General features: G+C 34.9%; 1 protein-coding gene across 2 annotated transcripts in view; it reads right to left on the minus strand.

The window, feature by feature from the left end:
* Positions 1-8730: 8730 nt before the first annotated feature.
* Positions 8731-26010, minus strand: part of ITGB8 (integrin subunit beta 8) — a 93570-nt gene continuing 76290 nt past the window's right edge. For both annotated transcript variants that reach the window (XM_036247452.1, XM_036247451.1), the window contains 6 exons: positions 25685-25819; positions 22461-22866; positions 19702-19927; positions 16656-16762; positions 13549-13712; positions 8731-13454 (listed from right to left, as the gene is read on the minus strand). In XM_036247452.1, coding sequence (XP_036103345.1) covers positions 13332-13454; positions 13549-13712; positions 16656-16762; positions 19702-19927; positions 22461-22866; positions 25685-25819 — 1161 coding nt within the window. In that variant the 3' untranslated portion in view covers positions 8731-13331. The remainder of the gene's footprint in view (positions 13455-13548; positions 13713-16655; positions 16763-19701; positions 19928-22460; positions 22867-25684; positions 25820-26010) is intronic.

Below are 26010 nucleotides of genomic sequence, written 5' to 3' on the forward strand. Positions count from 1 at the left end.
AGAAGACTATAGGGATAGAAATCAGAGTAGTGGTTGCTGGGGCCTGAGGATAGGGAGAAAGAACCGACTATAAAGGGACATTGGAAATTTTAGGTATGATCATGGTAATGGTTATACAACTATATGTATACATTTGTCAATATTCTTCTGAAAAGAGTGTAGTTTTCTATTATACTACAGTAACCTGACTTTAAAAAAGCAAATGTAATTTATTTCAATGTTATGCTAGTTTTCATACTTTAGTATTGCTATGAGAAGATTAGATCTGGGTGTCAGGTGAGTGCTATTAATTCTGAGGGAAATGACAAGAAAGCTGTTTAAGCCCTGGCCAGTTGGCTCTCTAGTTAGAGCATCAGCCCTCAAACTGAGGGGTCAACAGGTTTGATTCCCATTCAAGGGCATGTACCTGGGTTGCAGATCTGATCCCCATGTGGGAGACAACCTACTGATGTGTCTCTCTCACATTGATGTGTCTCTCTCTCCCTCCCTTGCCCTCAATCTGGAAATCAATAGAAAAATATCCTTGGGTGAGGATTAACCAACAACAACAACAAAAAGGCTGTTTAGAAACAGACAACAGATTGACAGTTGTCAGAGGGGAGGGGTCTTAAAAGGCTGGGTGAAAAAGTGAAAGGATTAAGCTTTACAAATTGGTAGTTACAGAACGGTCACAGAGATGTAGATTATAGCATAGGGAATATATCAATAATATCGTGATAACTATGTATGGGGCCAGGTGGGTACTTGAAGCAGCACAGGGACTACTCTATAAAGTATATGATTGATTTTCTAATGACTTTGCTGCACATCTGAAGCTAATACCGAATAATACTGAATGTAAATCGTAATTGGAAAAGAAAAAGCTGTTTGGTTATGGTAAGAAAAATCAGTGATTGTATTGAGAGGAAGTGTATTAGATTTTCTAGAGGAACTGAACCAATAGGGGGTGTGTATGTATGTATGCCTGTATAATTAAAAGGATTTATTTTAAGGAATTGGCTCATATAATTGTGGAAGCTTGATAAGTGCAATATCTGATGGAGGAGGCTAGAGACTCAGGAAAGAGCTGGAGTTTGAGTTCAGAGACAGTCTGCTGGAGAAGCAGAAAGAGCTGATGTTGCAGATGAAGTCCGAAGAGCTGATGTTGCTCCAAAGGCAGTCTGCTGGAGAAGATTTTCTTGCTTGAGGGAAGTCAGCCTGCTGTTCTATTCAAATATAGAACAAACTGATTCAACTGAAACGAATTGGAGTAAGCCTATTGTGGAGGACAATCTGCTTTACTCAAGTTCACTGACTTAAATGTAAATCTCTAAAATACCCAGAATGTTTGACCAAATATCTAGGCACTGTGTCTCAGTCAAGTTGACATAAAATTAACCATCACAGGAGGGGATTTATTGACTGGAAAGGAGCATAAGGGAACGTTCTGAAATGACAGAAATGTCCTGTATCTTAATTGGAGTGGTGGTTACATAGATGTGTACATTTATAAAAAGTCAAGTTAAACTTAAAATCTGTGCATTATAATGTATGTAAATTATACATAAAAAAAATCCTAAAGGGGCACTGGGCAGCTGTGTCATGACTGATGTGATATCTCATACAGAGTATATGTGTGTGAGGATGTATATATGTTTATGAGTGTGTGTGTGTGTGTGTGTGTGTGTGTGGGCTGGTAGATGAGTGATGAAGATCTACCCTGCTGCGACATGTTCTTCCCCATTTATCTCTCTTTTTCTTGAACCACCCACACCCATTATAAAGACTCACTCGCTATCGTTATTTAAGCGCTAACCATGGTTTTTAAGAATGCATTACTTTCTCCTTAATTCTTTGGAAGTGTGTGGGTTTCTTCATCTGTTCTGCTCTTGTTTTCAAATGATTACTGACTAATTAGGCAATTATATGCCCATTAGTAGAATAGAGAGTTAAGATATATATGCTATCCTTACTAAATGACTAAGGAGCTAGGAAGAAATTTAAATTGCATATTTATCTCTTATTAATAAACTCAGTTTAAAAGATGATATATATAGTTACCGTTCTAGTCATCCAATTTTGACTGAAGGAGTTTTATATATTTTTTACTCAGACTCAATATCATCAGAGGACAAGGTAATGAAATCTTGAAGCTTAATAAGTCATCTTTCACAATTCTTCCAAGGGCAAAGGAGAGCACCTTTTAAATATTAATGTGGTTATTTTAAATGTTGAAAAACATCTTGTATTTCTATATTTTTCAAATAAAAGTTTTTAGTCAAACAAAAGGAAGCTAGGAAATTGCCCAGTGAAAAGTAACCTATATTTGCAAAATCATTCTGTAGATTAAAGTGCTCTCATAAACTTTAAATGCACTAAAATATAAACAATTAATTTAAATAACATAATTAGTGTTATTGAACATGTTTTCAATATATGCATTTTATTTTATTTTTCTTCAGATGCTTTGGTCAGGTGAGAGGGAGTTAGTTGTTAGATCCAAAATCATTCTTGAGAATGATTATTTTGACATAATCTGATATAAAGTCTGGTATTATTTTGGTATTTGAAAGGAAAAATGGCATTTATTTATTCTGTTTCAAATTCCACTCCAATGTATGGAATAAGAATAACAGTTAGAGTTAATATAGACACACCTAGTTCTAGCCACTTATCCCCTTTAGTTTTCCTGGGAGGAGATAAGACCCAGGCCATAGCCTTATGTGTTATCAGCACTAATCTGTGACAAATCCCCTTCTGGCATGAGCCAGGCATCAGACTTCTCTGTCTCCAGATGTAGGGAAAAGATTTTAAAGCTCCTAGTGGTTTCCTTGAAGCCCCCTTTTCCCCAGTAGGCTGGAAGATACAGAGAATATGCCCCAGCCAATGCTCAAAGAAAGGTGTAGTAGAGAGTTAAAGCAGGGATCTCTCAAAAAGAATGTTTTTCTTCCTTCTCTCTCTCTCTCTCTCATGCTCACTGGAGGATATTTTTTTTCCATTGATATTTTAGAGAGAGTAGAAGGAAGGAGAGAGAGAGAGAGAAACATTGGTTAGAGACACATTGAGTGGTTGCTTCCTCACCCACCCCGACCAGGGCCAGGTATAGAACCTGAAACCCAGGAACATGCCTTTGACTGGGAAACAAACCACTGAGCATCACCAGCCAGGGCTCTGCTGTCTCTTTATGTGTTCTGTGGTCTGAGAAATCTTGAGTCCCAGAACAGGTTCTCAGTGCTATTTGTTATTTTTTGGGTCTGCCTTACTCTTGCATACATATATACATATTTCCTTTCACTTTCACTATTTATTGGCACCATAAGTTTTTTTGCCCTTTTCCAAGCTCAGAAATACTACAAAAATAAGTGCAAAATTTAGCAGACTAGAGACAGATTTGGATGTATGCCTGTAGAACTACTTTCTTTTTTTCCCGAGATGGATCTAAGACAATGGAGAAAGGAATGTTTTAGACATGAGAGGAAAAGAGTAAACACATATGGTACTTCAAAATGTGACAGAGCAGAAGAATTTTCTACTACAAAGACCGGGAAGTGGAAGAAGGGGACGCTATGCCCAGCTGTTCTTGGTGTGACTGTCCCACTTGTATTCCCCAAAGACAATCAACAGACCTAGACAGTTTTTTTTTATTATTATTGATTTAACAGAGAGGAGGAGAGAGAGAGGGGGAGAGACGGAGGGAGGGAGGGAGGGAGGGAGAGACAGACAGACAGACAGACAGACATGGAAGTGAAAAAACTGATTAGTTGCCTCTTTTATGCACCCAGACCAGGGACTGAACCCACAACCTAGGTATGTGCCTTGACCAGGAATCAAACCAGCAACCTTCTGGTGTGTGAGACAATGCTCCAGCCAACTTATCCACCTGGCTGGGGTCAGCCAAGACAGTTTTAAGAGTGTTTGAGGGAGGAAGGAGAGAAGTTGTATACTTTGGTGGAGATGAGAACATGAAGAGATTTAGTGCTCTAAAATGGAACTCCACAGACCATGTTAGGAATGTCTCTATTATTTAGGGCAGTGATAGAGATCCTCCAACTGTTTCATACACACACACAAATCTACATGCATTTAGCTTCTGCTAAGAATAGAGAGGGTTTCAGTGACAGAACAATTGAGACCTGGTTGTGGATAATAAAAGTATTTAATGTAGGCCTCTACATATGCGATGTTAGGCTTGTTATGAAAAGTAATTGAAGTCAACCTTATTGTTTTAAACAACATACAGATAATTATTTTATTACTTTGATTTTAACTATAACAAATACACATTTTGAGCATAATATTTTCTCAGGGATGTATCTGAGGAGCTCATAGAAAAGAGAACATATTCGACTTATTCAATACTTACCTAAATTGAGTACCCACACTGGGTATTGAGTATCAGTCAGGCATTTGTGAGTGCACTGATAAGTACAATGTATAACTATAGTCTCCTGATGCTAGTTTTCATTCTTTATGGAAATGGTTCTCAAACTTTGGCAGGCATCAGAATTACTTAGAGAGTTTGTTAAAACACAGATCACTGGGCCCCATTCCCAGAGTTTCTGATTCAGATTTGGGGTAGAGACCAAAAGTCTGCATTTCTAACAGGTTTTCATGTGACACTGATGTCTCTGGTCTGGGGACTACTCTTTGAAAACCATAACTTATCTTGAACTTGATAGGGGAAAATGTAGGAAAAATTGTTAATGGCAAATTAAGATTTTCTAAAGTGGATAATTTCCTCTCATGACTTTAGTGATGGTTAGAATGTATTTTGTAGTCATAAAAATGGAAAAACAGCATAGAGAATGACAAAGCCCAATAAAAAAAGAATTTCCTTTTCATCACTATAGTCTGAGAATTTTTTTAGACCTTAAGGCAATTCTTTGGAAGAAGTCTGAACAGCACCAGGTCCTAAGTACTAAATAATATACCAAAATGCCGCTAATGGATTACCAAGTTGAAAGCCAAGGTGACATTTATTTTTTGCAAACAGCCCACCACTGCTTCTGATTATGATACAGATATTCATATATAAAGAATGAGATAAAAAAGAGATACTATGTACCTTTTAGATAGGTTTACTTTGAAAATATTGAAAGCATGATCATTGACATGGTTTAAACAGTTACAGCTTTGGTTTTGTCTGGCCAAATATTTTGATGAAGTTAGAATGTAGTCTAAAAGTCATGGATTGGCAAGAATAATGTGGTGTGTGTGGCCAGATTGGGAGTTTTATCCAATTTGGATAGAAGTCTATAGTGACTTTGAAGTTGGCATTAGAATTTTCTTTTCTAACTTCTTTCCTTATCATCTATATCTAGCCAGTCCCACAGTTCTCTCACATCTTCCCTGCAGCAGTAGCTCATATTCCCTCGCTTTGTACTTTTGTGTAGATCTTTACTTCCTCATGAAAATTCTCCAAGCTCATTTAAATGACTCCTCTTTGTCATAATTTGAAATGTTCCCCTATTATACTTTAGCGACCAATCCAAACCTTCACAACATAAACATTTCTCTATATATTGGCTTTTCCCATTATAAATATGTGAATCTTTCCCATTCAAAAACCTAACCATCTCTTGTTAAATACTGAAGTTGTTAACCATTGTTTTACAGTTGATATCATATCTTGCTTATTCTTTTTCTCAATAAATTTAAGAGGTATGATTGTGGCACATTCATGGATGGGGATAAATCCACCTGTTAAAATGATTGTTTAAATTCTTGACATGGAAAAGGGTTGAAGTGTTTTTGAAGAAAAAATATCTTTATACAGACTATTTATAGCATATTTGTTTCTTAGTTACAAGTTATCTATCTATCTATCTCTATCTTTCTATCACAATGATCAATTCTGGGTGATCGGATTGGACTAGTATATATTTTAGGATGTTTTATAGTAAATATGCATCATTAGCACAATAACAGTTATAAAGTGCATAATAAAATAAAAAGAAAATATGCTTACATCCGAAAGTGATTGTTACTAGGGAGTGAGATTTTGAATTTTTTTTCTGCTTTCGTATACTTCCAATTTGTTTACACTAGTACTAAATAGTATTTTAAATTTAGTATTAAGTAGCATTTAATAGCATCAAATATTTAGTAGTATTAAATATTACATTTAGTATTAGAAGGTATACAATTAATATTTCATTAAAATTACATTTAATTTATGTAAATATATGCCAAACCGTATGTAATTTCAATAATATCACTTTTCTGTGCAAAAACTTCAGAGTTTACTCCTTCCTAGTAACCAAAATTCAAACTTCTTAGCCTGGAAATCAAGCTCTCCATATCTTAGGACCCATAGGTTCTTGCCTTTCATTATCCAATGCTTCATTTAACCAAGACTTCAGTGTTCTTGGATGGAATCCCCACTCTTTTCTGCTTCATCATTTCCCTAGCTCTCCTTGACCTCCCCTTTCAGCATGTCCACACTCACCTTTCCTCCAAGACCTATGCCAAACGCTCTCTTCCATGGACCTGCTGCAGTCTAACTCACGCATCTAGTGTACTTAGCATTTTGTTTTTTCTTTATTTAAGGTTTGTTTACTTCTTCCTGTGTAGTATTTATACACATATATTAGCTCTTCAACTTTCTTTATTGCAAATATTTTTTGTGTGTATGGGGGAGGATGGGGACATAGTTAAACTAATAAAACTAGTTTAATTAGTAAAATCTATCCTCTCATAACATATGATCACTCATGGAGAGTAAAAGAGATCTTGGTATGAATCTTCCCTTGGCCACTTGCTGTCTGCAGGCATTTATACAAGGTCTCTAACCTCTCTGTGCCTCATTTCCTTGTTTGAAAATTTGAGGAAAATTGTATTTATTATTGCTAAGGATTCAGTGAGGCAATTATGTGAATAATACAGACTATCTGATACATTGAATACAGTGATATAGCTAAAAAGAGATTATTTTCCTACCAGGGATGTGAGCATTTGATAACTGAAGGGGAAGCTCTGCCAATTTTAGCACAGGGATTTCTTTGCTAACAAGTGAGATCTGGGGTTGCACATACCATTTCCTTTCTACTGCCAACATTTAGTCCTATAATCACATTTAGCTGCAAAGGATTCTGGTTAGTTAAGTCTCAGCTATGTGCTCTACTAAAACTGGGTGGGGGGAGTCTTATTACTAAAGGGGGAAGGGAAGATTGGGGCCAAACAGTATTCTTAATAAAATCAGGATTCTGATTCTGGAAGACTAACCCATACCCAGCTGGGTAGTGAAACCTCCTGATAGCTTCCCTCTGATCTCTAGCACAATCCTCTCTATAGATTTGCTACACATACCTTTTCCTTCAAACTGTTAAAACTTCTAAAGGACATGGAATCTGTCTATATGTCTTATTTAACTTTTAATGTGTTCCCTTATCTGCTTTACTCTCTCCTCTAGGTTAAATAAAGAAAAATCACCATGCAGGGGTATTCTATAAATTTCAGTAGTTTAAATATGACTCTAGAAAATGTGTATTGAAGTTTATAAACATGTTATATTTGTATCAAGGTGCTGATAGAAGTCTCTGGCTGGTAGAAAAAGCCAGACTCATCTTTTTAGCTACTTACTGAGTTCTTTGAAATTAGGATATTTATTCTGTTTTCATCATTGGGCAGCATTCAAAAGAGAAGTAGAGCAATTAGGATGGCCCCCACACTTTTGCCATTGGCTCTACAATTTTCTAGACGTAGTAGTTTTAGGAATTATGCAATGTCCTCTGCATAATTTTATTACATTTTCTTTATTTTTAATTGGATATTATTTTATTTTTTTCCTTTTTTTTTAATTTTTAATTTTGTATTTATTAGTTTGTTTTAGTTACAGATGTTTCTCATTTTTCCCCCATTTAAGTGAAACAAGCCAAGCAGAGAAAGACAAATATCACATGATCTCACTTATTTGTGGAATATAATGAACTAAACAAACTGCTGAACAAAATTAACCCAGAGACATAGAGGTGGGGTACAGACTGACAAGCCTCAGAGGAAGGGGGGTTTGTGGGGGAAGAGATACTACATTTCCTTTTGTGACAATGTGCTGTCGTCTGGCAGTTCTGAGCATCATGTAGGACACAATGGTAAATAAAGGAGATTTCTTAGATTTTTACATTTTTATTTTAAAACATAAAATTTTATAGTAATTAACACCTACTTTTAAACAGAATGATGCATTAATTAAATGCCTTGTCATAACTATTATAAGCTCTGTTAGAAAAATAGACATCTTAACAACTACAGTGTCAGCTCTTTAATAAATACATAAAACAGCAGTTAGTAGTCAATCAGAATTATATGAACAGCTTCATAGTATATTATATGAAATTGTCATATTCCCCCGTCTTCTGTGTCCTTTACGGAGATTTAATTTTATGTATAATTCAAAGCCAGAAATAATAATAATAAAAACTTGTTTAATGAGTGTTTGTTTCTTAGAACTATTTTATATTTAAATATTTTAATTTAAAAATACACTCTATGTTAAATTTTTTTTTTACAAAGGCAAGACTTGTTAAATGAAACAAATAAGGTTATATTACTGATCATTTAAAAACATTTCTAAATTTTCTTTGCAGAGGTTTAAAAATGAAGTAGCTGTTAAATGTAAAATAGCTTTAAAGTTATGTTAAATATACACAAAATGAATTTCTATATTAATATGCAAATTTATATTTTATAATTTAGAATTAAAATACTTTATATTCATTATTCTTAATAAAATTTATGTACCATATTTGTCATTGTATGTAATTCATATCAAAATCACATTTATTTGTGGTACAGTGTAAAAATTCTTTATACAAATCACATCTTCCATCCTTGGTGACTGCAGTTATTTTTCTTTTTTTTAATTCTTGAGTTAAATAATTTTAACTGAAGTAGGTTGTAGAGGTTGGAAACCTGATTAATAGCATTAGTTTACAAAGATATATTTTATGTAGGAAAGTATTTCAGGTAGATAAAAGAGTAGTGTTCTTACTCTCAGGTATTTTATTAACAGCTTCTTAGCTGAACAGTTGTTTCATATAATTAAATAATTTAAATATGCATTTTTATGACAGTCATTACATGGGCTTGAAGGTAAATTTATTAGAGCCAAAGAAAAAAAATCACTCAAAAAAACAGAAATGTTAAAGAATAAAAACAGAAGGACACAAAGAAAAAGGTTTTTTTTCCCTCTGACTATACTGATTGGTTGTATCATATTTCTCTCCTGTCACTGATGTAACACATACAAGATGCTGCAAAATCTAATTATGGTGGTTATCTGCAATATTCTTCCACTTAATTCTTTTTAACACCGAGATGATAATATAGATGATTATTCTTTACAAAGGAACAGAAAGATTAAAAAATAATTAACAAAACTGGGAGAAAGCCACTCATTCTTGTCAGTTAAGCTAGGGTTTGCAGAAATTATAGCCACTGGCATAAAAAGGAAGCTGAAAGAGCTTTTATAACCTAAAGGTCTGCAGAATGTGAGCTCATGATTAGACAGTTAGGATTCATGTTGAGTTGAATGTGATTCAGTTGTACTGAAAACTGGCTCATATGTTATCATAAATGAATTTTCAAATGTTTGTAAGAAAAGACTGTCCCTATACCCATGAACATTTAGTTAAAAATTAATTAGTGTACTATTTTTTCAAGCACAACCTTCAACACTGCATCTAACAAGCCACAATTGCAAGATACATCACAAATGTCTCAGAATCAGTGAAATATGAATATATATAGTCAGTTTCCCATAGTAAATTTCCCACAGAGGAATCATAAAAGAAAAGGGAAATGAAAGCTAGTTCTATATTTCTTTGAAAAGTAATATATTTCAATTTGCATCGCATGAAATGGAGTTCTCAAGGTCTATATTGATAAGGACAGTCATAAATTAAGTGTTAAGAGCAAAACAATACAATATGCACATGCTTGAACTCCCAAGTAGTTATATTTCACTTGAAACTTTTATTAAAATATATAGGCCTCAAATCCTTTAAAACTGAATCTCTAACAGTTGTGAAAATTTAAAATTATTAGTTTTTAATGGATCTATCTTTGTTCAGGTGCATAGATGCAAATGAGTTTTTAAATCAAGAGATGTTTGGAAATGAAGAACATTATACCATTACATTTGGTTATTTTTCACAATTAGGCTTATTGAGTTTGAAGTTTTAGTGCAATCCCTTAGGAAAACTGAGTGGAAAAAAAACAGGAGTAAGGAAAGTAAGTACAAGCCACTGAGTCTTATTTGCTATATCAGGTATTTGGAGGAATATAATTCTATGGAGAAAAATTTTCATAGTCTATCATAAAAATATTTCAGTGTCTCATGGATCCCTGTTGTCATAAGAATACTTTCAATAGAGATTAAGTATATATTAAGTATTTGAAATTTATTCTTTAGTGAAATGTTGCATCTGTTGCATGCGTTAATTTCAATTTTGATTTTTGAAAACTATGCCTGTAGAAAAAAAATCTATTTTGTTTAACTTAAGTTTTTAAAATCTTTATTAACCAAAGCTACTTTGAACATTTAGGACATAATCAGATTTTTACTGAATTTCTGAGTCTTGCAGAGAATATCTATGACTTATAAATATTAACAAATTTTGAAAAAGATATCAAATGCTTATAAATCCATGTACATTGCAGTGTATAGATACCCCCAGAGAAATCAAATGCATACAGTTATATTGTAGTGTTATGTATGGCACATTTCTATAGACTTTAGAGTGCAGAAATGCTATTGTACCAAAAAGTGTTCAAGTTCGTAACTTTGTTAACCATTTAAAATCTCATTATTTTTTGTGTAATATCAGTGAATCTCAAAGGCTCCCATGGTCATATTGAAAATAGGCTCTATTTACAAATACTATTTAATCTAAGAATACCCTGTTTTTCCTTACCTTTTAATTAATTCTAACTAGTCAAATATTAATTCTTTTCTCACAATCCATTATACAGGAACATATCAATTATTCAAGTAAAATATAAGCTCTAAAATCTTTAAGAATTAAATCTTTAAATAAAAAAAAAGCACATCACAAGCATGACTACAATTATCATCTAGCATTGAACTGCCTATCAGGAAGTTTGTCCCTTCCTACTATAACAGCCTCGGTTCATTATAAATTAGTGCAAACTAGTGAGAGTGTAAAAAGGTAAACCCTGGACTTTTAGGGTTTCATTTTATTTTGCTCTTTTGGATAGTTCATTCTACATGGAAATTTGTTTATGAACATTTTAATGTTCATTTTTAATTTTCAGCATTTTAATAAATGGATTTTTCCACTCTTTTGGGATGCTGTCAGCTATCCATTTATTTTCCTTTTAAAAAGGATGATATGTGTGACAGGCAGACTACAAAACATGATTTTTATGTTATTCTTGGTTTTATACAGGTGAGTCACAGTACTGAATTATATCAATGTCCCCAGTCTCTCATTTGGGGAAAAGAACTACAGTTCAACTTAAAGTTATAATTGCTTGGCTGTAGGGGACAGCGAATGGAGCTGCTGTGTTTGTTGGCTCCAAAACACCTATTCTATGTTTTAAAATGTTCTTTAGGGCAGAATATGGGGGTGGTTAGCCTTCACTGAAATGCAAATATCTAGCACTTTGATTAACTCAAGTGCTAGAAAACAGCAAATCTGGGATGTTAATTATAAGAAGACATTGTTGTCCTAGGCAAAGTTCTGTACTGCACACTGGACTATTGGACTTCTCGCCAATAAAATCAGACTAAGTCTGTAGGGCTATGGTAATTGTGAAGAAATTTACATTGGGGAAGAGAAAAGCTCATGGCTGCTGTATCAATCTCTCAGGTTGAGCACTGTACAACTCTAGGGGATGCTGTTCACACAGGCTAAGGCATGAATGGATTCCACACCTACAGTTAGTTCTTAGAAACTGATTGGCAGGAAAGATTGGAAGCTAGTCATGGTCAATTCATTTTGGATGACTCTTTTCTGCTTTGCTTTGAAATTTTTTCATGGTCATATACTTAAGACTTCAGTAAATCACATTTAAAAACACTTGTCAATTGTATATTGTATAGACTCAAGAGGTAGCATGATATTGTGCAATGAACACTAGCCTAGCAATAAGAAGATAGAAGTTGTCTTTGAATGCTGCCACTTAATCATGGAGATGGTTTTTGAGAAATCATTTAAACTTTTGTGAACCTTGATTCCCTAACTAAAATGATGAATTAGCTTATTTCTAAGATATTGTCTATCTTCCTCCAATTGCATACTTTTAGAATTCTGGCCAGTGGGGTTGAGGTGATAAAGGGAAAGAATGTCCATAGGCTTCATGAAAGGGCAAAAATAATATAGCTTAATATAGCTTTTCATTAGAAAATTGCTAATATCTACTTAGAGTAAATATCTGAGAAAGCTCAGTCAAAAGTGTGGCACTTTGTTTGAGGCAGAGTTTCTGAATGAATATCCTGTGAATTTCAACCTGAGGATTAGACAAATGAAGTGGTAAAATAGTCCATCCAGTTTACCAGGTAAGAAGATATAAAACTCCACATCTCCAAACAACAAAGCTGTTCAAATTTTGATGTTACTTTATAGTGTCCCTTATTAAACATTCAGCTTTTAAAACCAGTATTCTAATAAAGTGACATTGTATTATATGGCAGTAGTAACTTAGCACTTATTTAATCCAGTCATCAGTGACATATATAAACGTATCCTGTAAGAAACAAAAACCAAACTATAAAGGCAAAGAGGAGAGAATGTTCGATTTAGTATCCACACATGCATAAAACTACAGTTTCAAAAGCAATATCCCTCAAGATAAAGGTTTTATCTGTTTACCTCTTGAATGAGTGAAACACTAACCATTCATGTATCTAGCTGTTCTTGTGATCCACTGCCAAATGTTGAAGTGTTTGGCAACATTAGTATAACTGCCTTATTTTTTTTTCATTTGCATGTTCCATGCAGGGGTTACTGTTCCCTTGCAGTGACACAATGCCAAAACTATCTCAAAAGTATTGTGTCTCTCTGGGAAGCGTAGGAATGGCAGGTACCTGTAAAGTGTAATCAGTGCTCTTCAGATGATCTACATTCTATGCTGATCTAAATAAGTTATATATTACAGTAAAGTGCTACAATGACACTAGTCTCAAACAGTAGTAAGACACATTTTTCTCTGAAAAGGTCAGCAGCGATGTAAGTCACATGATGATGAGGATGCTTGTCAGTCTTCATTTGAGTGAAAACCAGCAACTAGCACGATCTAGAACAATTTGTCTCCTCCTGTGACTTCTAAAACTATAATCCTTAGGAGCAATTATTAAAAATTCAGTTTCCCATAAAGTATGTTTTATCTTTTTAGAAGTTGCACCTGAAAGTTTCATGAGCATTTAATTTGCTGATATCCATTTTTATTTCTTCAGGTTTCTCACGTCGGTAGGTTACAGCTCTTGTGCAAACACTTTGCAGAATCAACTTGTCCTTGATGGAGAAGAAATATTAGCATTATTAGGACCTAAATATTGGAAATAGACAATGACATACTGATAGTAATTCTTTTTCAGAATTCACTGACCTTTTTTGAGGCCGACACCCTGTAATCTGCTGAGGACTTTATTTTATTACTATTCCATTGTAATATCACCTGCCTAATGATAAGGACTTTAAGCAACCCAATCAAGAATGTAACTATGAAAATGATGAAAAATATCCTCAAGTAGCTTGGGCTAGAGAAGCAATCTGTAATGAAGCAAACAAATAAATGGGTTAAAAACGAATGAGTAAATCAAAGGATTCCAACAAGTAAATAGTGTTTACCATCTCAATTAGGATCAGAGATATTTGCTAATCTACATTTTGAAACTAGCGAACTACCCTTACTGTTGATTTAAAGAGAAAACTCTCAAATTTTTATTACCTATTTATTAAAATATTTTCACCATAAAACTCCCCTGTGTAGAATAGCCACAATTAAGGTATTTAATAAGAGTATTTCTTTGCAGCTCGATTCTTTAGTACTATTAACTGGAATATGTCCAAATTCATTAACCAAATATAACTGTATCCATGATAGAGAGAGGGACAGTTTTTGTGGTGTGTGCCCTTGATCACTAGTGGAACATAGGATTTAAAAAATTATTTAACAGCTCTACTCATTAGCTTATGTTTCTCTTGTTACACTGGCTCTTCATTTGTTGCACACCAGTAATGGAAAATAAAGTAAAAATCTGCAGAAGCTAAAATCAGTACTATAACAGATGAATAAATATTTCCTTTGAAATTGCAGTGTCACTTTTCATGATTATTACACATGGCTTCTCCAGGAAAAAGGCGTTTCCAATTCAGGACAATACACAAAATCTCTTTCCTCAATTTTTAATTATTTGTTTTTTTACTTGTCTGTTAACCAAAGCTATTTTGCATCTAAATATTCCACTTGTTTTTTTTTTTTTCCAGAATAAATAATTACTAGCTGGAAGAGGATATGCTGCATTAAGAGAAGGGGCATGCCTCTATTTCAGCACTAGACTTTTGGCAAACTCTATTTGGAAAGTGTGCAGACTCTGTGGCTGCCAGAGGTATTACCCAAATCTAAAAGGAACAGGGTTGCACAATATGACAGTATTCCACTGAACTTACCAGCTGTCCCCAACTCACAAAATTACCTCCTGGCCTAAAGAGGCATGTGTTTATTCCCTATTCTCCAGACTTTGGGGGCTTCACCTAAATGTCTGAAGGTCTCCCTAAGAGGCCCTTTCAGGAGGAGACCTGCCAAGACTTAGAAAAGTGATCACCCAGTCATGGGTGATTTGTGCCTGAATCCCCAGGGATGACCGAGCATACTCTTGAATAAGCCAAGAGCTCAGTAACAAGGGCAAGGGCTCCTCTCCAAGTGGGAATACAGAGCCCAGTTTTCTTTTGGTCAACGATAAGGTTCTTTAAAAGAAAGTTAAAGAGAAGCTGGTGGACTACTAAGTGGAATAGAAGCACCAAACAAAATGCTGGTTTTCCTTTGTTACAGGTCTTTCACACACACAGAATCCAAGATGCTCTATTCAAAGGTGATGACCTTGGAGTCTTTCACGGTGACCTTAATATTTGTGACATGCATGTTTTCCATCATGACAGACTGTTGGCTGACTTAGAACTATTCAGTCAGCTAAGATCCTTATAGGGCTTGATCCCACTTACTGGCTTCTTGCCTAGTAGAAGCTTAGCCAGAAAGACCAAAGAATACCCTTTAAGTGTGATTGAGTGGATAGATGATAGAGGTGGCTAACAAATGCCCTTTCCCTCTTCTTGCACAATAGTTGTAAAGGGGAGGGGACTCCCCTAGCTACCGATAGTTTTACAAATGTTTCTAATGGGTTAGGATAAAGGACATTTTCAGGACCCAAGTCTGTGTGCATTTTTAAATGTCATTTGGATAGCCAAACATTAAGGCTTGGCCATGACTATCTTCTTAGTTTAGGTCAAGTAAAGGGCTTTTTCTAAGGAACTTTAATGGAATACTTTGTGTAACCACACTTAGGTCACAGTAGGTTTGTTTACTTAACATAATAAATGACATGTTGACAGTAAGGGCTCCATTTATTAGAAAAGGCACTTGGCTTTCTGAAGTGATTGCTACAGCCCCAGCTGGAAGCACATGGGCTCTTTTCAGAGCCAAATTCATTAAGGGCTAACATCAGTATGGATGCAAAGGAAGAAGGGAGCAAAACTCTGGAGAAAGTTAATTATTTTGTGCACACTAAGAGCTGGAATTATTCTTACAGGTTGGAAGAGAGACTAGAAATAATAATAGCAGTAGGGATGTTTCAATGAAGATGTAATTTCAAGTTCATATGTAGCTTAACATTACACTTGAGCAAGGCGGGATACTGGCTTTTGGGTTCTAATGAAATGGTCTTTGAACACAGCTTTTACATGTTTCTATCATTTACATATCATCTTTCAGTTTACATAATTCTTTCAGGTTCACTGGCTCATTTGATTTTATACAACTCTGAGACTGGCATTATCATCTCCATTTTACAGATGACAAAACTGAGGCTCAGGGAACTAATATAAGAGGCTGATATCTCTTAGCTACTAGTGTCAATAGACATGTCTTAAGCCAAGGTCTTCAGACTAAAAGTTCTATACCCTTTCCATTGTGCCACCTTTATAATCATTCTCCCTAAATTTTATTTATATCAGAATGAAAAGTATCAGGAAGGAATGGCCTTTTTGAAGCAGATCATTGCTACTTAGCCTTTTTGAAGCAGATCATTGCTTCTTAGCCTTCACTTGAAACATGAAAATGTTGGTTTGATATGAGGAAGGTTATAACTGGAAGCAAGTTTGGGTTATGAAAAAAATAATTATGGCTCCATAGATGTTGTCTCTAAGAGTGACATGGACTCCACGTATGAAACTACTTGGCTCAGTGAGGCTCTCTAGAAAATGTTTGGTGTACTTCCATGGAGGTGCACAGCATCAGAATTTAGCTGGGTAGCTGAGATGGGAGATCTAACAAACAAATTCAGCCAAACATACTCAGCTGTTTTTACAGAGTATCATCTCTGGGAGATTGAAAACATTGAAGCATTAGTCCATTCTTTAGAATGGTTGATTATAGATCCTTTTGGAGAACATGATTAGATACTTTGTCAGTGCTTTAATTATTAAGCTTTGGTTTACCTGATGTTTGGTCCACATAATGCTGTTCTATGAAAGTACATGAGGATTTACACTGATCAAGTATAGCTTGAGACAGGTTGTGGGGGTGAAGGCATTGCACACAATTCCTGTAAGGAGAAACAAGTGAAAACTTATAATCTTTAAAAAGTTTGTAGTCTGTAGTATTTTCTACAAGAAATGAAATAAACTAGCATACTGCTTCAGGACAGCAGCCTTGTGAAACTGGGAAAGAAAGCTATGACACTTATTTGTAATCTTTGCTGAATGTAATACCATAGCAAAATCACTTTCTAACCACTTAAAATATTTTAATGTATAAAATCAAAATAATGATTTTTCTGCCTATGTTTTCTTCTAGGATTTGTATGGTTTTGAGTCCTACATTTAATTCATTTTGTGTTTATTTGTCTATATGGTGTGAGAAGGTAGTCAAGTTTTATTTATTTGCATGTATCTGTCCAATTTTCCCCACACCATTTATTGAATAGACTCTGTTTACCTCATGGTATGCTCTTGCCTCCTTTGTCACATATTAATTGACCATATAGGCATGGACTTATTTCTGGGCTCTCTATTCTGTTCCATTGCTCTATGTGTCTGTTTTTATGTCAGTACCATGCTATTTTGATTACTGTAGCCTTATAGTATAGTTTTAATAATTTGATATCATGTAGCATGATACCGCTAACTTTGTTCTTCTTTCTAAAGATTGCTGTGGCTATTTGAGGTCTTCTGTGGTTTTATATACATTTTTTTATTCTAGTTCTGTGAAAATCAGACTTTGGTATTTTGATAGGAATTGCATTGAATCTGTAGATTGCTTTGGGTAGTATGGATGTTTTAATGATGTTAATTCTTCCTATCCATGAACAAGGTATATACTTCCATTTATTTGTATCTTCTTCAGTGTCTTTCTTGAGCATCTTAGAATTTTCTGAGTATAAGCCTTTTACCTCCCTAGTTAAATTTATTCCTAGGTACTTTATTTTATTTTAATGCAGTTTTGAATAGGACTGTTTTCTTAGTTTTCCTTTCTGATGGTTCATTATTGATATAAAAATGCAATGGATTTCTGACCTAGAGGATATTATGCTAAGTGAAATAAATCAGTCAAGGAAAGACACATTCCATATGATTTCACTTATATGTGGAAACTAAAGAACAATAAATGAACAAACAAAATAGAAACAGACACATAGACACAGAGGACAGACTAATGGTTGCCAGATGGGAGGGGAATTGGGGGACTGGGTGAAAAAAGTGAAGGGATTAATATGTACAAATTGGTTGTTACAAGATAGTCATGAGGCCCTGGATGGTTTGGCTCAGCAGTTAGAGCATCAGCCCATGGACTGAAGGGTGGCTGGTTTGATTCCAGTCAAGGGCATGTACCTGGGTTGCAGGCTCGATCCCTGGTCAGCCCTGGTCGGGGTGGTATGGGAGGCAACCAATCAGTGTACCTCTCTCACATTGATGTTTCTCTCTCTCTTTCCCTCCCTCCCTTCCCTTCTCTCTAAAAAACCCAACAAAATCAATGGAAAAGTATCCTTGGGTGAAGATTAACAAAACAAACAAAATAGTAATGGGGATGTAAAATACAGCATAGGGAATATAGTCAATAATATTGTATTAACTATGTATGATGCCAGGTGGGTGCTGGAAATATTAGGAAATAAAGTGCTGGAACACTTTGTAACATATATGATTGTCTAACCACTATGCTGTACACCTGAAAACCAACACAAAGTAATATTGAATGTAAACTGTAATTGAAAAATAAAGTTTAAAAATGACTTCTATCTTAAAATCTATAGAAAATGAAGATATTTTCAATACATACACACACACACTAGCATAGATATTTTAGAAGATGAATATTAAGACACTTAGAAAAGTTTAGCAATGAATATACAGTTCAAATTTTGTTTGGTTTATTAGAATTAATTCCATCATTATCTTTAAGAACTGCATTTCTAAGATAAATACATAATTTCCTGTGCATTCTTTAAAAATTTTTACTTGAGCTACCAATCCAAGTAAGTAAAGGTCATAAAAATTTGAATAAAACTAATTGGAAGGCACAGTGATGTTTAGAGTAGTGTCTTTGAGCAGGACTCAGACTGTTATTGGAAAATTAATTATTGGCACAAAACAATAATGTTACCTTCATTTAACATATCACCTTTTATTTATCCCTCATTTATTTCCATAGTGCAATGGTTCTCAACCTTCCTAATGCCACGACCCTTTAATGCAGTTCCTCTTGTTGTGGTGATTCCCCAACCATAAAATTATCTTTGTTGCTACTTCATAACTGTAATTTTGCTACTGTTATGTCTTAGGCGACCCCTGTGAAAGGGTTGTTCGACCCACAAAGGGGTCGCAACCCACAGGTTGAGAACCACTGCTATAGTGCTTCATAACCACCATCAGTCAATAATGATAGCTAATATTTTTTCTATGATTACTTTGTACTAAGTATGAAGTTTTTTTTGGTTTTTACATGAATCATCTAATTTAATTCTTTCACAGAACTATAGCAAGGTATTATTACCCTCACTTTTGATATCAGGAATATTGAAAGAGAATATTCTCAGAAAATTCACAGAGAATTTCAACAACTTGCCCTAGATCAAACAGCTAATTAAGAGTAAGCTGGGATGCAAGCAGCCTCCAAATCATCACATTGTAAACTTTAAACTTGCATATGGTTATATGCCAATTATATATCAATAAAACTGCAAAAACACCAGTGAACCATTATGAATTCTGAATATTATTATAAAAAAACCAAACATACACATTCACAAAAGCTAAGGCAGTGAATGCCCAGGTAAATTATGATACTCCACAGCTATCTAGTGGCCAAAGATTGGAATCCAAGTCTTAAAATTCCCAAATCCCTCTTTCAGTTCTTTTTTATTATGATGATAACTTATTTGCAGAAGATTTAGCACTGAAGATTAAGGAAGGCAGAATAAAAAAGGACAAACAAAGCTACAGTGGAGGACTGTTTCATGTGTATCTGGCATCAGAGAACACATACCAGTTTTCACTGCAGGCTGTGGGACACGTGGGGCAGTGTTCACAGAAGCGGCCAATGCTCCTGGGATCGGTACACTCACACCTGCCACAGACACACGTGCCTCTTCCACTGCACACTTGGCCCTTTGGATTGATACAGTGCTGGGCTGATGTTGATGGGCACTGGCACCGATCTCCTTCCCAGCCACTGAAGCACTGGCATCTGCCCGCTTCACACTCTCCATGCCCTGAAACAAAAGACACCCCAGGACCTAAGCTATTGAAGTCACCTCTTTGTGAAGCATTTCCAAATGTGAATTCCCTTCTCATCTCCATGGAAACACAGTGACAGTGAAGTGAGTGGAAACGGCATCATTTGCTATTTGACATAAACAATGCGAGGATGCAGGAGTGTCTAATTTTCAAAGTTGCTCTAGTGTAGATAATCTGACGCTGACAGTTGTATTGTGCTGACAGTTGTGATGTCTGCCCTGCTGCAGTGGCTGCCCGACTACTTGAAGGTCACTGTACATTCAGTTTTAAATTAAAAACACAAATATAAAGAAGCTATGAAGGCTGAAGTAATGTTAATTGCCCAACTTGGAAACAGGGATACTTGATTAATAGCTTCTGTAATTTATTCTCTTTGTTTCTCCTCACTGCGAAGGGCCTGGGATCACTTTGAAAGTCTGTGAGGCACACCTTTCTAGTGCTGCAGCTCTGCTAGTGCCACGTTTAAAGATAAGCTCTCCAGGAGCCAAACTAATCCGATCACATCTTCAGGACATAATTTAGCAGGTTCACAGGGCCCATCAAAAGTATGCCGTGCACTATTATTATGGGGTAACGGGAGAAAGCAAGGCAGCAGATGTGTGTGTTTGTTAGGATTGGGGGCATTTATGTAGACAGATAAGTTGAGGAAAAACATTGGTTTTATGTAGTTAATGGATTTTAGACTGTAGAAGTATCCAAAATTAATGTTAGTGTGGACCAGAAATCTTCAAGAGGGGGTACCTTTTACAGGGTTATATAGTGTTTCTCAAGCTTATTTAGCCACAGACTTCTCCCTCCCTCCCTCCCTCCCTCCCTCCCTCCCTCCCTCCCTCCCTCCCTCCCTTCCTTCCTTCCTTCCTTCCTTCCTTCCTTCCTTCCTTCCTTCCTTCCTTCCTTCCTTCCTTCCTTCCTTTTCCCTCCTCCCTCCTTCCCTGTTCCTCCTTCCCTCCCTCCCTCTCTCCCTTCCTTCTTACCCTGCTTCCTGGCTTCCTTCTTCCCCCACTTCATTGCTGAGCACCTTACAAGGTAACTATTCCATAGAGTCTACTCTTGGATCAGCTCAGTTTGCTAAGAGTAAAACTAATGAGGTCCAGGCCAAACAAACTCCTGCCAGACCCTGTTCCCTGTAAGCAGGCTGCACAATTAATTGTAGGCAGCCGACCTGTGAACATGTGTTTTTATTCTCAGAGGAGACTGGTGAAGAAAATGCTTGTCAGCCTACAGTTTGCACTTACAATTTATACACAAATAATTCAAAGCAGATTCTCAACTGCCTGTGTCAGTAGTAGTATAGTCATATAGAAGAGTGCTAGTACATTAATTTTTGATATTTTACTATAAACAGAGATTGAGATTTTCAGTGTATTTCAAACTTCTTTGAGATATTGACAGCTGTAGGAAATTATCTCAGAATTCTTTCTCTTCCCTGTCCCTAACAGGATTAGCTCTAAAAAATTAGTAGATAAGTACTGGTTAGTTCTAAGTCATCTGTAATCCATTTTACCCATGATACCTGGTTGAGCTGAATAAATGTTTAAAATATAAAATATTTTGTGTATATAATAGGATAAAAAGGCAATTTGCCATCACATATTTGTGGGATATAGGGCAAATTTTTAGCTTACACAGAATAGAAAATTTATTTTGTATAGTTTTTTACTTTCCATATGCTTATGACAATGAAATATTTATCAATAATTTAATTAATATTTGTTTACAAAATTCAAATAGTAAAAAGATGTTTTGATAATAAGTGGATTTAGCACATTGTCACAGAAAATTAATTCATTTAAAAACAATGATTTGCATTAATTTTTAAATGCTGCAGATTTTCTGGACTCTAACCTCTAGATGGCAGTAAACTGAATTAGCCAAAAAAGTACTTGAGATGTTTTTGTTTTAAAATTTGGTCTGTGTGGGGCCTCTGAAACTAATCTTCTAGATTACTAATGAAACCAGTATTTTCTTTAAGAATGCTGTCTTTTGACAATCTTGTATCTAGTATTGTTCCAAAAATAAACTGGAGAGGTTTACATTACTACAAATTTCCAGTACCATCTATAATAATGCACTCAGAATTTTCCAGTGAATGAAAAGTGTATTTTTATAGTCCACTATTGTCTGAGCAAGCTGAAGGGAGTGACCACTTATGAGAATGAATCAGCTTCTTCTAGAAGAATACTCTGATTATAGAAAGCCTGTCAGACATCATCAGTGGTTTCCTTTTCTGATATATAGCTTCACAAGGTCAAAGCATTCCTGAGAATGACAATTAATTTTTGTTTTATATTTTAACTGCTTATTGCATAAATTACTTAAAATATAAATATTAGAATCCTGTGATATAAATCTGTCACCATGCCCTAATTTCATGGACTTTGAAACTTTATTGAATTCAGATTCAGGGTTAGTAATCATAAAGATGTGATTTAAAGATACTTTAACATATATGCTAGTTTAATAGTGACTAGTAAAAATACATGTATATATTTATATATTTTTACTCACCAGCACACAGATTTCCATGGTGATATGGACAAGAAAAGTCATCCTTTTCACAGTATTTTCCAAATACTTTTCCAAGCTTAATCTTGTGACACAAACATTTCCCACAAATACAGACTCCTCGACCGCTGCAAACAGGTTGATCCTTGTGTGACTTGCAACTCTCAGAAGGGAATTGATCTTCATCAAAATGACATTTATTCTCATCACACTGGAAACACTTGGAATCTAGAAAAGTTTCATCTACACACTTTCTTTTAGGTCCTCTGCTGTCATCACACTGACAGCTGCAGTTTCTGTGTATATGAATTTTAGTGGTTTCATTGAAACCAATAGGTTTGAGTATTGCATAGCTTTTTCCTCCTGTGACATCACATTTTTTCATTGTAACTGTTACATTGAAAAGAACCTAAATTTGGGGCAGGGGGAAGAAAATATATATATGTCTTGATTATTTGTATTACCAATATTATATCTGTTAATGATACTTTAAATCAATATTCCATCTTACAGAAATTAACGTTTATAAATTACACATGTACTCTTTCATATGTCGGTGTAACATCACTCTAATTTTATTTATCGCCTAATTAATGAGCTAGAGAGTTAAAGGATGCAATGACTGCTACTTGCTTATATTATACCATTAAGTGGATGGGAGTTCACGACTTTGTAATGTCTGTTCTGCTTTCAATGATTGATTTATGTCCTCAATTGCTTTCTTAACAAACTTAAGAGAGACTAGATCATTTTCCAGATTTGGTCCTTAAAATGGGGATTTACTGAATATTTGATACTAGGGATAGATCAAATAAATTAAAGGGCATCTGCTTTAAACCCTTGATATGGGGTGTTCAAATGAACAATTTTAATTTTTGTTCCTGTTTTCTAGGGGGTCAAGTAAAGTTTCAGAGTTAAATTTTAGTTTACACATGGTGTTAATGGAGGAAAACATGAGGCTTTCTCTGACTTAGTCAAGGAAAAAAATATCTAGGACTCCCATTCTCAGATCTTCAGATCTCAGTGCAAGGTCATACATTCGTTTCAGTGGGGACATTAGCCCAGAACTAAGAATCTGGGCTGGCAGGAATTGATTTCCTCGTGAAACTACAGTATTTCTTTTTCCTGCCAAATTTTTTTCTTTTTCTCTGTTTTTAAATTTTTGCATACAGTTTGTTTAATGTGTCTATTTATATTTGTTAACCCACCTTATGATATTTAGGTACTTTGGCAAATAAGGTTATATTTTTCCATGTTAGATTAAAATACGTGACAAATTAAAAATAATTTGTACTCGACTTTTTGTTTGGAATGGAGTTAGATAGATATAAATAACAATATAAATATATCTATAGATCTATCCCAAAAGAAAAAAATCCTGGCACAAAAAAAATAAAAAATACACACACACACACACACACACACACAATGAAAGACCTAAATTTAGGTTTATATATTATTATATATATGCATTAGAAATCAGAATCAGTCTTATAACATTAAAATCAATAATACTGCCCTGGCCAGTTTGGCTCAGCGGTTAGAGCGTCGGCCTGCGGTCCGGAGAGGCCCGGGTTCGGTTCCCGCTAAGGGCACGTACTTCTGTTGCAGTTTGTCCCCGGCCCTGGTTGGTCGTGCGGGTGGCAGCCACTTGATGTGTCCCTTCACGTCGATGTTTCTCTCTCTCTCTCCCTTCCTCTCTCTCCCTCCCACTCTATCTGTACAAAAAATGGAAAAGTATCCTCGGGTGAGGATAAAAAATAAATAAATAAAAAAATCAAATCAAATCAATAATACTGGTATTGTATTTGAAATATTTTTTGTCTTTAAGAATGTTAGGGATTAACAGATGTGGTCACTGCCAATATTAATAATAGAGCAAAATGTAGGGTTTATATAATTAAGAGGTCATATAACTTTTCCTGAGAGTCAAACTGTTTATACTGCTTGTTGAAAGTGAGGGGAATAAAGGGATATAGACAAAAAAAAAAAAGCAAAAAAAAAAAAGTTAGAAGTAGGAAAAACACTCTGCCAAAACTGATTTTGAAGGAAAGAACTACTTCTAAAAAAGGTAACCCTTTCTCAGAAACTAACTTAGTGTTATCTTTTGTTAGCACAAAATTATATATACATTTAATTGAAATCAAATATATATTTTGTAAATTGGTATATAATGTTTTTCGAAGAATATTCAAGGAGTGATGGTGGGGGAGCCTACAGAACTCGAAACCAGCAATAATTAATTTCAAATATGTAACTTGTTGGAACAACTATACTACTTACAGATTTTGCATTTACCAAGAGGAGAAAATATATTCAAACTGAAAAGAAAGAAAGATGTTCCTAATCAAATCTTAGGCTTTTAGGACCTTTTTATCTCTTTGAATAATTCATGTTTTGTTTTGTTTTTTCCTATATCATAACGTTAAAATGATAACATAATACAGCCTTAGAAATGGAAGCAAAAGGGATTATAAATCTAGTTCAAGGGACAACTGATGCCTCAAGAAGTAAATGACTCACTGAAAATCAATTCATCCACAAAGAATTTCCTTTAAAAGCAGGTTTCTGTGTGTTTACTCTCTATTGTGCTCGTCCCAGGAGAATCCCTATCTCCCCTGGTCCTGTTTCCTGATGCTACTATAATCTGGGACTCTCTTGTCCACATTTCATCCTTTTTTAGTTAAATAGTGACACTTCATTTTATTGTTCTTAACAAATTTCCCTACCCTCCTAGATCATTATGAGTGTGCTGGAACAATCATAAAGTGCAAGATTTTGGAATTCTTAGTCTTTATTAACTACTACATCAATCCCGTTTTTTTTCTGTGGCTTATTCACCTTTAATTTCACATTTGCTCTGAGAATTTTCAGATTTGAAACCAAAAAGTTATCATTATCATCATAAGTACAGACACTACTTACTTGAGTAGGTGTGATTTCCTAATATATAATGGCTGTGACACCTAAGTTTAAAGATATGATCATCGAATAAGTATTTAATATAGTATATACATATTTATTTTAACTTGAGAGTTTGAGAGAACAATGAAGTTAAAACAAGTAGGAACTTTGCAAAGAGACAGTGAAAATTTCTTTGAACTCTAAATAAGATCCTTCGAGCCAGCAGTAGTATGTAAAGGTTCTCGGAATGGTTTGCTTTTTTGTGAGCAAGTATGCCAAACACCAGAGTTTACTTGAAATGGGAAAAATGCACACCCACATACTTCATCATTGCTCGTCACATTTCTGCATCCTTCTGTGCCTGGCCTTCTGGTCCCATCCGGACATATGGCGGTAATGTTTAAATAGATGCCTTTTACCTGGTTTTCCACCTGAACTTTTACTTCTGAAATAAGTTTCTGCAGAGATATCATTTAAAAAAAAATTTATACCATAGCAGTATAAAAAATAATAAACTTTTATTAAATCATTCTAGATTTAACAAAAAGATTCTGTCTCTGTAAAAGGATGAATTAAAACAGCATTTCCACATAATGACCCAATTATATTTGAAATCCGTAAGAAATACTGAAGGGTTAGACTATCTGTG

This window comes from Molossus molossus, unplaced genomic scaffold, assembly GCF_014108415.1.
Source record: "Molossus molossus isolate mMolMol1 unplaced genomic scaffold, mMolMol1.p scaffold_m16_p_7, whole genome shotgun sequence".
NCBI lineage: Eukaryota > Metazoa > Chordata > Mammalia > Chiroptera > Molossidae > Molossus > Molossus molossus.